Genomic DNA, 13,208 nt, shown 5'->3' on the forward strand with positions numbered 1-13,208 from the left:
GTAAATCTCGTAGAGAGTGAGTTCCAGGAACTGTTCAGTGATAAAGTTGGAAAATTGACAAATTATTCCGTTGAACTGCATCTCAAGCCTGATGCAAAGTTTGTAGCACAACCGTGCAGACGTGTCCCATACAGTCTTCGCAGTAAAGTAGAGGAAAGGCTGACGGAATTGGAGGATATGGACATCATTGAGAGAGTGGAAGGTCCAACGCCGTGTGTCAGCCCGATTGTCGTCGTTCCTAAACAAAATGGGGACATCAGGATATGTGTGGATATGAGAATGGCCAATACAGTTATAGAGCGTTCAAGACACCCTATACCAACAATCGATGATGTGCTGAGCGAACTCAGTGGCAACACTGTGTTTACTAAACTTGATCTTACCATGGGATTCCATCAACTGTAGTTGAAAGAAGGTATCTCAAGAGAAGTCACAACCTTCACGACTCATGCAGGCCTTTTAAGATATAAGCGTCTAATGTTTGGCATTTGCTCAGCGCCAGAATTGTATCAACATGTAATCGACTAAGTTCTTCATAGCGCCGGATGTACTGGATTTCAAAACATATCTAATGATATTGTGGTGTACGGCAAGGATGTAGCTGAACATGACGAAAGGCTGAAAAAGGTCCTACACACGTTGAAAGAGGTTTGACACTCAACAAGAAGAAGTGTGTCTTCAGGATGAATGAGATTGAATTCATGGGACATTTGTTGTCGGAGTCAGAGTCCCGAGTTAAAGCACTCCGAGGAGCAAGGGAACCAACAGACAGCTCAGAAGTGAGGAGTTTTCTGGGCTCGGTGAATTTCAGCGCGCGATTTATCAGTGGCCTGGCAACGAAAGCAGAGCCATTGAGAAGACTCACACAGAAGAATACACCCTTTGTGTGGGGAAAGGATCAAAGGAAAGTCTTTGAAGAATTGAAGAATAGCCTGACGGATGTGGATACACTGGCGTACTTTAACCCTGCTTTGAAAACTAGAGTTGTTGCTGACGCTAGCCCAGTAGGGCCTGGTGTAGTGTTGTTGCAGGAACACGACAAAGTCTGGAGAACTGTCTGCTATGCAAACAAAACCCTGTCTAGCGTTGAACGAAGATACTCGCAAACCGAAAAAGAAGCATTGGCCTTAGTCTGGTCTGTTGAAAGGTTTCATGTCTACCTCTAAGGTTGAGAGTTTGAACTTGTCACCGACCACAAGCCCTTGGAAATTATCGATTCACCTAAATCAAAGCCCAGCGCGCGTATCGTGAGATGGGTTCTTCAGTTACAACCATATCATTTTCATGTCATCTATAAACCTGGTAAAGAGAACATCGCTGACACCCTGTCAAGATTGCCACGCACAGATGAGGGAAAGAACTTTGATGACACTGAGAATTATGTGAATTTTATAACCGTGAAAGCTGTTCCAAAAGCAAGGAGTGCGAAAGAAATTGAAGAAGTGGCATTGAATGACAAAGAGATGGAGTGTTTAAGGCAAGCTATTCAAACTGGGAGATGGAAAGGAACTGAATGTTCAGAATACCTAGGATGTGGTGTGGTGTATTAACCATTGGACATGAAGGACATTTAGGTGTAGAAAGCATGAAACAGCGCCTTCGCACGAAAGTATGGTGGCCAAAGCTAGGAAAGGATGTGGAAAGGTTTGTCAAGACCTGTGATGCATGTCAGTTAGTGGGCAGACCTGACCCTCCAGAGCCTGTAGCAAGTACAGAACTACCTCAAGGACCCTGGTGTGATGTCGCAATTGATTACCTGGGACCTTTACCCTCAGGTGAACACATACTTGTAGTTGTTGACTACTATAGCAGATATTACGAGGTGGCTGTTGTAAGGACAATTACATCAGAGAAGACCATATAGTGTTTAGAAACCATATTTGCCAGACATAGACTGCCTGAAGTGCTTGTAAGTGACAATGGGCCAAACCTTGTCTCAGAGAAATTCGAAGCGTTCCTTAAGGAGAATGGTATTAAGCATCGACGTGTAACAACTCGGTGGGCTCAAGCAAATGGCGAGGTAGAGAGACAGAATAGATCCATACTCAAAAGATTACAGTTGGCACATGCAGAAGGAAAGGACTGGAGAAGAGAACTGGTCAGGTATATGGCTGTTTACAGAACAACTCCTCACCAGACAACTGGACAGACACCAGCATTTCTTCTGATGGGCCGACATCTAAGAACAAAGTTACCTGAATTGTCACAACCAACCCACGGTGATGAGGAAACCAGAGACAGAGATCAACTGATGAAATTCAAGAGCAAACAGTATGCAGATGCTTCAAGAAATGCTAAGATGAGTGAGGTGAAACAAGGTGACCTTGTTCTCTTGAAACAGGATAAGAAGAACAAACTGTCCACCACATTTGAACCTCAGCTGTACAAAGTGAAAGACAAGAAAGAAAATCAGGTTGTTGTGTCTGATAGCGACCATCCCGCGAAGGTTTTGCACCGAAACACAACTGAAGTCAAGCAGTACCACCCTACTGATGATCAGCTCAGTGATTCGAAGGTTAATCAGGAGAAAAACACCATTCCCGCTTCAGTTGAGATGGACACAGCAGTCGAATCATTTAGTACTGATTTCCAGGAAGGTTCACCAAGGCGTTATCCGCAGAGGATTCGCAAACAACCTGACAGATTGAATTTATTGAACATTGAACACTTCAAGAACTATTCACATGGACATAATGTTTGTTTGTTTTGTACCAAGGACTCTATGAACGATTTTCTTTGTGACCGTTTATAGTTTTACTCTTTGTTTATATTTCTAAGGAAGGAAGGGATGTAATGACGTGATCATTTTTATATATCACGTGACCTTGTAGGAGCACATGCTTTTGTAGTACCGTGTGCTCGACACAGTTCTTCTGATTAAATTCGATTCGAAGATGTTACAGTAATCACTGCGAAGAGGACTATAGCAAATGTGCCGATCACTGTAGGGTCTTTGCACTGAGCCATGCTGGTGACACTGACGCTCAGAAAGTATGCAGTCACAGTCACAACGTGAAGTGTGAAGATTGTGAGAAGCTGAAGAGTGTTCTTGAAGAAGTAAAAGGCGCTATTTCTGAGTACACAATGCAATTGGGTAGGTTTCAAGCGGAAGACTATCTGTATGAAGCAAGCACAATGGTTTCCCAAGAGGGAAATCAATTGGCATGTGAGTAGCGTTGTTGTACGACAGGAGGAAAGCTTGGAAGTAACCTGATACGCACACCTTAACAGCTGTAAACAAGACTGGTTTTCAGTGCTGTCAGTCCTAGAAAATATCTTTTTCACCATAAATTTACGAAATTCAAGAATAAAAAAGGCCTTTCTAAGATCGGATGAAGCAGGTTGCTATCACAACAGTAAGCTGGTACCATCTCTACGAGGGCTTGGATATCAAGATTGCCACTTTCAGCAACTTACACAAGAGGGCCTGCGCGTTTGAATAGCGTTTAATGTTGGGCCTGGAAAGTTTATTCGGTAAAATTAAAATTGCAATTTTCCCACAGAAAAAAGACGGATCTGGAGGAGATTCCATTTTTCCCCACTACTCCTCGACAAACTGCATCAGCAGTAGAAAGCAATGATGGCCACGACGGTAGTTCCTATCAATGCCCTGAACCTGGTTGCGATGAAGATTTTAAGACCCAGGCCGACTTTGACCTCCATATGAACAAGCCAGTTGATCATGTAAGTCCTGTGCCTGCGAGCATGACTTAAAGTCTTTATTACAAAGTGAAGAGGTAGTGGGTTCATCACTTTCAGTCATTGTCACTAGAGGGTGAAAGTTCGACTTAACTGGTTGCAGTGGCCACAGAACCCTTGACAAGTACATCAAAGCTTCCCATGGGATGGGCTCTTCATAAGAGAGGTGCAAGTGAATGGCTTTCGCAAAACGTCAGGCAGCACTTGAAACAGAAATTTAATATCGAATGAGACACTGGCAGAAACCAAACCCAGAGAAAGTAGCAAAGGATATGCGAACTGCTTGCACAATAGATGGAGAGAGAATGTTCGATAGAACAGAGTGGTTATCCAACATACAGATTCAGGGTCTCTTCTCGAGATTGTGCCTTAAACAGCGATCTAAAATACAACAAGAATCGGATGATGCCACCGACGCAGACGACCACTTGATAGAAGCATCCGCGTCTGATGTAGACGAAGGGTGTATAAGAGAGGCGAGGAACACAGTAATAGATGAGATAGGATTGAAACATCCAATCATGTTTGATATCTATGATGTGTGCTCGTTGGCAAGAGAAGCAAGGTTGCCTAGTCTCAAAGTCAAGATGCTAAGAGACATGTGCGAACATTTTGATCTCGCATTCAAAATGCAAGATACAAATGCAGCACCTCTTGCAAAAACGGAGGAAATGATTTCGGAGTGCAGTTGTTATGCAATCTAGTTATGACGTCCACCCGTTATGCGAATGCGATATCTTTTTTTACAAGAACTCTTCAAACCTATGAACAGAGACTGTTATGCAGACAGATGTGACGACCAAATATCATTTTTTCCCTTTCAGCTAGAAATCCGAGAAATCGCTGCTTTATTTAGACGTGAGAAGTATTCGGGACAATTACACGAAGGAATTACGTGACAGAGTCACTGGTTACGGTGTATTTCAGTGTGTGCTGTTATCGCCGGTTACACTAAATAGAATCCTGTAGTTTAATTTTGAAATTTTCATACAGGTTTGAATAGCGTAAGCCATCAGAACTCAAATATGAAATAACAGAAACCAAATTTTTTAAAAAGAGTTTGCGAGCGCTAATCAAATTATGATATTCGATACGTTGTTGTTGACGTCTTTCGTCACGAGATAATAAAAATAGTCAAATTTTGGCTTTTTAAAATGCTTAAAGTATTAATCGGTGTGGTCTTAAAGCTCTGTCCTACTATATTTTCTACTTAAAATGGTTAAAATCTAAGATTCATTGAGCTACTCACACAAAACGGTCGGAGTTTGCTCAATGAACTAATTTGCATAATCGGCTGTCGCGCTAGCAATATCGCTATAAAAGTTCGAAGTCACCTCGGCGAAGAAAATCAATACGTGCAAGATGTTTTTATATTTTTCTGCAGCCAAACATCTTATCAGCAGAAATCTAGCGGAGTTTTTAATAGTCTGGTCTGGACTTGAGCAATATCAACCAAGACAGAAAATGGTATTTCTGACGAATGATTCTGCGAATAAGGCAGAAATAAATATTTTGTCGGCACGAGATACGACAAGGCCTGGGCCTTAGGCCCGAGCATCATGGATAATAATGCAGTGGTATATAAAGGAAAGCATAGCACGTGGTGTCCATCTAGGCCTCAGAACCAACCGTTCACCTCTGGCTGATGACAAATTTATTTTAGTTTGAAAACATATTTTCTTTAGCTGTGAAGCCTCGTAGGATGGGCTGCCAACTGCTCTGAGTTTGGGCCATGGTTCCTACCCAAATTTCCTATCATGTTTTTTCCCCAAAGGAGTTTTTTCTGGCCTCTGTATAACCGTAGTTATGTCCTTGTAAGCGGTTGCCCATCTCTGTTAATCCAGACTTGGTGAAGTTTGCATGTTAGTAATGTATACCTTTTTTTAATGTGTAAGGAATTGACTGTATATCAGGATTGTATATGGTATATCAGTTGCGAATGTATGTATGCATGCCGCGGGCTATATATGCCTCGGGTTGGTTCTCGGCAGGCTTCCCTAAATAAACTTATTTGGTTTACACTACTGTGTTATTTGTTGTGTAGCGGAGACAAAATGAGTACTTTTAACCAATTTCAGAAAGCTGCCCAACGAGTGTTTTTAAATAAATTATGACCATGATGACGAGCCTCTGAATAAACGAATATCAAAATTGAAATGCATTTCATACACCTTATGTATCACACACTTTAAGAATACAAAATATTTTTTGCTGCATGCGTTGTGATACGAGGACCGGGCTATTCAACTTTTGAAATTTTCGATGTCGCAAGAGGTCAAAAAAGGGCCTTTTGCGGCTTTGACTTTTGAGAGCTCTAAGAATTTTATTCTAACGTATTTCCAGAAACTAATGGGGTTTTATTTACTTGTTACCAAAGATAGTTTATTGGGCAAAGTTTGAGGGAAAACTTTTTTTCCAATGCGAAATGCCCAGGACCGCTCTTACAGAGATCGCCACTTAATTACCTTTTCCACTCCAAATTTTAACAACTGCATATGGATATCGAATCGATAAAGTGAATGATACATGCATCTTGATTGGTTCTTCTTTATAATGTATTGTCAGACTAGAGGGACTATATATTAGTCATATACGACAAATAATTTCCACGTTGCCGTGGATCTCTACAGTAATAGATCACAGAAGATGTCAAAATGTGGTAAGAACGTGATTAATGACATCCTCGACTGTACCTCGTGTGTCACTTTTTTGTTCTTTCCACATGATCATATACTAATCTTGTAGTAATCGTATACTTCTCTTACAGTAATCGTATACTAATCTTACAGTTTATTTGTTGAACTGTTTCTTTCGTGATCCTACCCTAGACCATATGGAGTCTTTTGTGCAAACACATTTGGTACATCTGTTCCAACTCTTTATCTTTACGGATTCTTTATTATTCCAATGACAATGTTTAATATTACTTTTCTGCCATTGTCCAATATCTTTAATGAGAAATGGAAAGTCCTCACTTAGTATTATGTGTTTGAATGATGTGTTTTACATTTTGGTATCCAAAACATCCTGTTCGAAAGCCAGTTCACGACTAAACTCAGTATCCATAACATTCTGTTCGAAAGTCACTTCACGACTAAACTCAGTATCCATAACATTCTGTTCGAAAGCCAGTTCACGACTAAACTCAGTATCCATAACATTCTGTTCGAAAGCCACTTCACGATTAAACTCAGTATCCATAACATTTTGTTCGAAAGCCACTTCACGACTAAACTCAGCGGTCGTTCCGTGCATCTCTTTCCTTCTTTTAGAAAGCTCTGTGTTTACAGCTGCTTGCACATGTCTTCCTCTACAACATAAAGCCAGTGCTCGTCGAAATTCAGCAATTCTTAATGCGTAAAAAATTGGATTGACAAAAGAGTTGAAGTAGTTGAAAAGGTTTACTGCATGATAAAATCGTTTTGGTACATGGAAGAACCAAACATACATGAGTAAGTTTAACAAAACTAGCGGCAGCCAAGCGAGTAAAGTAAGGCCAGATACAATTAACAAAGTCTTTGTTAAGCGCTTGTTTTGTAAGTCTCGACTTTCTTGATGTGAAGCGGCGACTCTTTCAGTTTGAAACTTTTTCCAAATACCAATGTTACAGCCACATGTGATTAAAATTAGAAACAAAGTGTATGGCCCCCAAATTAACATAGTGTGCTTGTAAGAAAATAGTAGGTTTGAACCGGTCCAGATTGCGGAAATAAGGAAAGCTAGTACCCACACTAGGAAAATAGCAATGCGGTATGCTTGTGTCGATAATGTTCGATGCTTAAACGGCCAACGTATGGCGTAAAATCTTTCACACGTTATGAACACTGCAGAAATAAGAGAAGCCTGCGAGAAAGCTGTGTCAACGATCATGTAGGGAATTAAGATCGGCTTGTCGGTCCATAAGTTTCCAACGAACATGGTCCATAGGTGGAACTCATACCCGACATCGTAAATGTATACTGGTAAACTCAAAGCTCCTAGGAACAGATCAGCAAACGCCATGTTGACAACTAGTAACAAATAGTTCTTGCGAATATTTTTGTTCTTCGCAAAAATAATTATGGTGAGTAAGTTTCCCACGACAACTAGAATCAATGTTAGCGTTAAAGCGCTGCACAATGCAATGCCTTCCCCCTGAGTACCATCATATGCATCATTTGTATCGTTTCTTCGGCTGACACTAGCAGAAGACGTCGAAGACGTATTGGTCATTTTGAGACAACGATGAAGAAGCCTGGTTGCAACATAGGTTGTGTTACTCTGTACTGTTCACTGACCAATTACGAATGCAAGCACTCCACTGACTGTGACTTAAAAATTGGTTCATACGTCAGCGTGTGTTCATCGAGATATGAAGCACGCGGAAAGTTTGGAGAGCACGACTGAAATATGCGTAAGAGTTGCTCGAGGCTACGCCTCGAGCAACTCTAGCTTCTTGCGAAGGAGGAAGTTTTTATCTCTTTGTCTTCTTATTTCTCTCAATAAAAATGATGATCTTTATGACCGTTATTACTGAAAAGTAATATGTGACAGGTACAGGTGCACGTTTTGACAAGGACCTGCAGTTGTCACTTAAAAGTGTTTATTTACCCTTAGTGCGGTGCTTGTATAAATGCACGCGTTCTGATGGGTGAGCCATTGTTAAATAGATGTAGAGCTCTCACCGTCGTTTGTTTATCCCGCAAGCAGGCCTTTGAGTTTGGATTTCGCCTTGCGGCACAGACAATAGTGATGCTTATGGGAAAAAGTTATTAAAAACCGTGCTGATGTCAGTTAGATATCGAACTCGATCTTTACCATGTAAACTTTTCAAATCTTTCCTAAAAAAAAAACAAAACAAAACAAAACAAAACCTGCACTTCACTGAGCAACGGTTCAATTTGTATAGGCAATCAAATAATTTTAGTGCAATTTGGAATAAATAAACAAGAGGAAATTTTTTTAAAGACTAACAATTTGTGGTCTTTGAAAAAATTAACAAGTGCTTGTTTATTCCAAATTGCACGAGAACAATCATGTGATTACGTGTTAATAATATGCATGGAAAATTACGAGATGGCTAATCATAATTAAGCATAAGCAAAGCGCGCGCATCAAGTGCAAAAATAATTTATTCAAACCGTGCGTTCGGTCAAAGCAATCGCGTACGATCAAAACAATAATATGCAGTTATATCTTCACATCTTTAAGGCGCAAAAAAGTTCAAAGTCCGGCTAAACAGTTCAAGGAATTGTTCAGTCTGTGTCTGGATCACTTTCGATGAAATGGAATCATCGTTTCCGAGGTTTAACCATGTTTGTTTTTAATCTCGGCGTTGGATCGCTCAAGCAAAGTGTTAAGCTGGGTCCGCTCGTAATTTTCGATTTCCTTGGCAATTCCCTTCTCTAAAACCACTTTTTCCAAACCGACAACCAAAATGCAGTGCTTTTTACAGTGTTTTCGTTGTTTGAGCGGTTTTTCAGCTGCGGTGGTGAAAGGAAACCTACTTAAAACACCGGCCATTGTTTCGCTCGCAAATTTTCAAAGTTTGTTGCGACATCCAAGGCTCGCATTTGATTGGCTACCTGTGAGTTTCTTTGATTATTGACCCATCAGAATGTTTGATTTGTCACTTTCTTTGCACTGAATTCACCCTCTTCTACACTGAATAAACTCTCTTTTGCACTGAATTAATTGAAAACTGCATTTATCTTAACCAATCAGCACTGAGTAATTTTAAAATGTATATTATCAATCATAAAAATCGAAGAAACTCTCCATTTCAGTTCCAATATTGGACTTTCTCATAAAAAAATAGGTTTGATGACCTCGCCGGGATAAAAAAAAAAACTTGACATTTTTATAGCAGCCGAGGCAACCTTTCCATTACATAGTAACCTGTATAACCTGCGTTCTAAACAAGTGGGTATTCCTTTAATGTGTGGATATTGTAGGGAGAAGTTACATGTTGAGCACTTCTGGGAATTTAAGGGTTAAGCTAAGTTTCCCGACCTCTTAATGTAAACATTCTTTGATCATTCAAATTGAGGCATGGTGAGCCTGGAAAGGTCGGTTTATGATGGTCAACGCTCTTCTTGTGTCTGACATCTTTGTAACATATATCTATGCACAAGAGAATATAAAGTCTTCTATATTCTCTTGTTGTGCATTACCATCTTTATATGTAACTCTCCATTTTTACAATTCTATTCTGCTCCGGTTATTTGAGTATAGAGCACTCTTAATAAGTGAAACAATACAGAATTATTACTTTTAATTCTATTTTATATATAATTCTGTTATCATATTTACTGTCGACTAATGGACCCACAACGACTGCAGAAACAAAGTCGGGGTGAGGGGGGAGGCAGTATTATGTGGAAAAAGAAATTAATTACAATAAAAATATCACTTCTCCACTGTTGGAACATCTATTAAAACGGGATCCCCTAATCTGACAGAAATTAATTCATGAGGAGCCCTATGTACCCTAAGATAGGGTACATAGACATGCACCGCCTAAGGTAATGGGTTCTAAGGTCGGGGGGAGAGGAACCTGGAAATAGGGTCAATTTTTGTTGCGTATGGCCGCTGACCTATCAGAATCCCTACCGCATTATAGTTTATTCTGTAGCCAATTATAGACCCCATCTTAGTCACTTTTGGTGATACGGTAACAAAATTTAACCGAGATTTTTCTTATTTTTAAATTCCTAATTACCAGAAATTTTCTTTACCCCAAATTCCCGAAAATATGTGACCCCAATATATGAACTCTATTGAAAACGCAATCCAATCTATGGCATGTACAGTCAATTCCAGTCGTGAAAATAAGCATACCCTATCCATCGATCGGAAAACGTGTATGGATTAGATTATTCTGGTCGTAAATTGATGGTAGTCTGTAAGAGGATGACATGTAGGAGGACATACTCAAGTCATTTTCGTTTCAACTCCGATGAAACCAAAGGGAAAGACAATAGAGAGAGAGAGAGAGAGAGAGAGAGAGAGAGAGAGAAAGAGAGAGAGAGAGAGTTAAAAAGGCGTGGGTATTTGCTACGTTAACTGCGTATTTGCTACGGTAGCAGTTACTTACCTGGTAGGTATTTGCTACATTAGTAGGTATTTGCTACGGTAGCAAATACCTATGGTAGGTATCTGCTACCAACATTGCGTATTTGCTACAGTCGCAAATACGGAGGGTGGGTATTTGCTACAAAAAGTGGGTATTTGCTACCGTAGAAAATATGGAGTGTAGGTATTTGCAATCAAACTTGCGTAATTAATACGGTAGCAGGTTTTACTAAGGCTTGATAAACGAGATGTAAGGTTGATGCTGGGATCAGGTGCCTAATTCGCTTTAGGGCCCCGATACCAGAGGCGATCTTTTTGGTTAATTTTTCGATGTGGCTATGCCAATCGAGTTTATCGTCTATTATTACACCAAGCGATTTCGTAGCTGTAACCTGGCTCACTTGAGTATTGTTCATTGTAATTGTTGGTGAAGCTGTGAGAGTATTCAGTCTCTGCCTCGACCCCATTAGCATGAATTCGGTTTTGGTCATGTTCAATGTAAGTTTGTTTGCTTGTAGCCAGTTGAAAACGTTTGCTAGGTCTTCATTTAGACAAAACTGAACATTCTCAAGATTACTGCCCGCATATGTAAGGTGCGTGTCGTCAGCGTACATTCTGGGTTTACAATTTGATAAGCAATTTGGAAGATCGTTAATATATAATAAGAACAATAATGGACCGAAGATGGTCCCTTGAGGGACGCCGCATGTCAGTGAGTAGCTATTGGAAAGCGACCCGTTCACAGAGCATTTTTGTGTGCGGTTTTCTAGATATGACTGAAACCATTTGAAAGATTTGCCATGTATACCATAATAGTTTAGTTTCGATAGAAGAATCTGATGATCAACAGTGTCAAAAGCTTTCTTCAAATCCAGAAAAATCACTCCATTGATTTTCCCGTTATCAATATCATATGCCCAAGAATCTGTCGCTTCCAACAAAGCTGTTACAGTTGAATGATTAGCACGAAAACCTGACTGGTTTTGACATAGAATATCGTGCTCTTTCAAATAGGCATATAACTGTTCATAAACTATCCTTTCAAACGCCTTCGCCACTATTGGAATCACCGATATTGGGCGGTAATTTTTTACATCACCGCGGTCACCCTGTTTATAAAGAGGGGAAACCCTTGCATATTTCCAGTCATCTGGGAACGTCCCTTGGTTAATAGATTGATTGAAAATATCACATATCGGTACACAAATAAGATCAGCACATTCCCTGACCAACCTAGCAGATATTTTGTCAAAGCCCGTTGCCTTTGACTTGTCTAGTTTATTTAAAAGTGAAAATACTTTATTTGGATTGGTGGGTTGGAGCTTGAACCGTTTATCTGTAGCGGTAAGATATCTTTGATAGCCACCACTATCGCAATTTATCTCACTGGCAAGTTTTGGACCAATATTAGCAAAGTGGTTATTGAATTCGTTTGATAGCTCCAACGGATTATTTATCGTTAATCCGTTCACTTTTAGTGACGCCACTGACGTTTTCCCAGATTTTCGAGAGGTTAGCTCGCTTATAGTCTGCCAGGTCTTTCGGGAGTCGCTGGTGTGTTTATTAAAACTATTTTGGTAATAAACTAGCTTAGCTGAGCGTATTTGCTTATTGGTTATATTTCTTTGTTTCTTAAATAATGCCCAATCGTTAGGATCATTTGTCTTGCTAGCTTTGATTTTTAATATGTCTCTATTATGCATAGAGTCTTTCAATTCAGAGGTAATCCATGGAGAACTCCTTAAACGAACACGCATCGTTTTCAGTGGGGCATGTTTGTCAGCAATAGCTAGAAATGTACATTTCCATTGCTGCCACATCACGTTTGGGTTGGAAGACTCATATACATTATCTCAACATTGAGATAGGATGTCATAACGAAAATTCGGAAATTTCTATATGTAATAGAATTATGTCCATTAGACATTCCGTTCTGGGCAAGTTTTCTATATACATACACCATGCTATGATCACTTATCCCGATGTGACAAACTCCCGAACAAACGATCTTATCTGAGCAGTTGGTATAGATTAAATCAATTAGAGTTGAAGAGGTGGGTGTTATCCTCGTTGGTTCAGAGATGAGCTGCTCGAGTCCATCCTCGAATGAAGTATACTTTATATTATATTAATTAACTTATCAAGAACTCAACAATGAAAGGCGAACACTTTCATATGTTCCCTAATTTCCACATACATGGCTGGTCTTAAGCATAATATATTTAACGTTATCTGTTAAAGTAGTGCCTTAATGTCTTAAATTTTTTTACTCTGCGCGGATTGTAATATTTAAAGTTCGGAAAAATGCTTTCATATTTATACTTAGTTGACCAATAATCTGTTTGAAACTTAGAAAAAGCAAAGTACGTCTCAAAGCAAACTCAAACAAACTTTTAGCTATTCAGCAACAAGCCGGAAAGCTTGATTACAACCCGCGCAAAAATTAAAGGCATTAT

At 39.8% G+C, this 13,208-nt stretch overlaps 1 protein-coding gene across 1 annotated transcript; it reads right to left on the minus strand.

Moving 5' to 3' along the window:
- Positions 1 to 6,702: 6,702 nt before the first annotated feature.
- Positions 6,703 to 7,964, minus strand: LOC113682374 (adenosine receptor A3). Its single transcript, XM_027199534.2, has one exon. It carries the CDS (start codon positions 7,909 to 7,911, stop codon positions 6,703 to 6,705), a length of 1,209 nt encoding a protein of 402 aa, XP_027055335.2. The 5' UTR covers positions 7,912 to 7,964.
- Positions 7,965 to 13,208: the final 5,244 nt, after the last annotated feature.

The sequence above is a fragment of the Pocillopora damicornis genome, chromosome 4, assembly GCF_964200805.1.
Source record: "Pocillopora damicornis chromosome 4, jaPocDami1.2, whole genome shotgun sequence".
Taxonomy (NCBI): Eukaryota; Metazoa; Cnidaria; class Anthozoa; order Scleractinia; family Pocilloporidae; genus Pocillopora; species Pocillopora damicornis.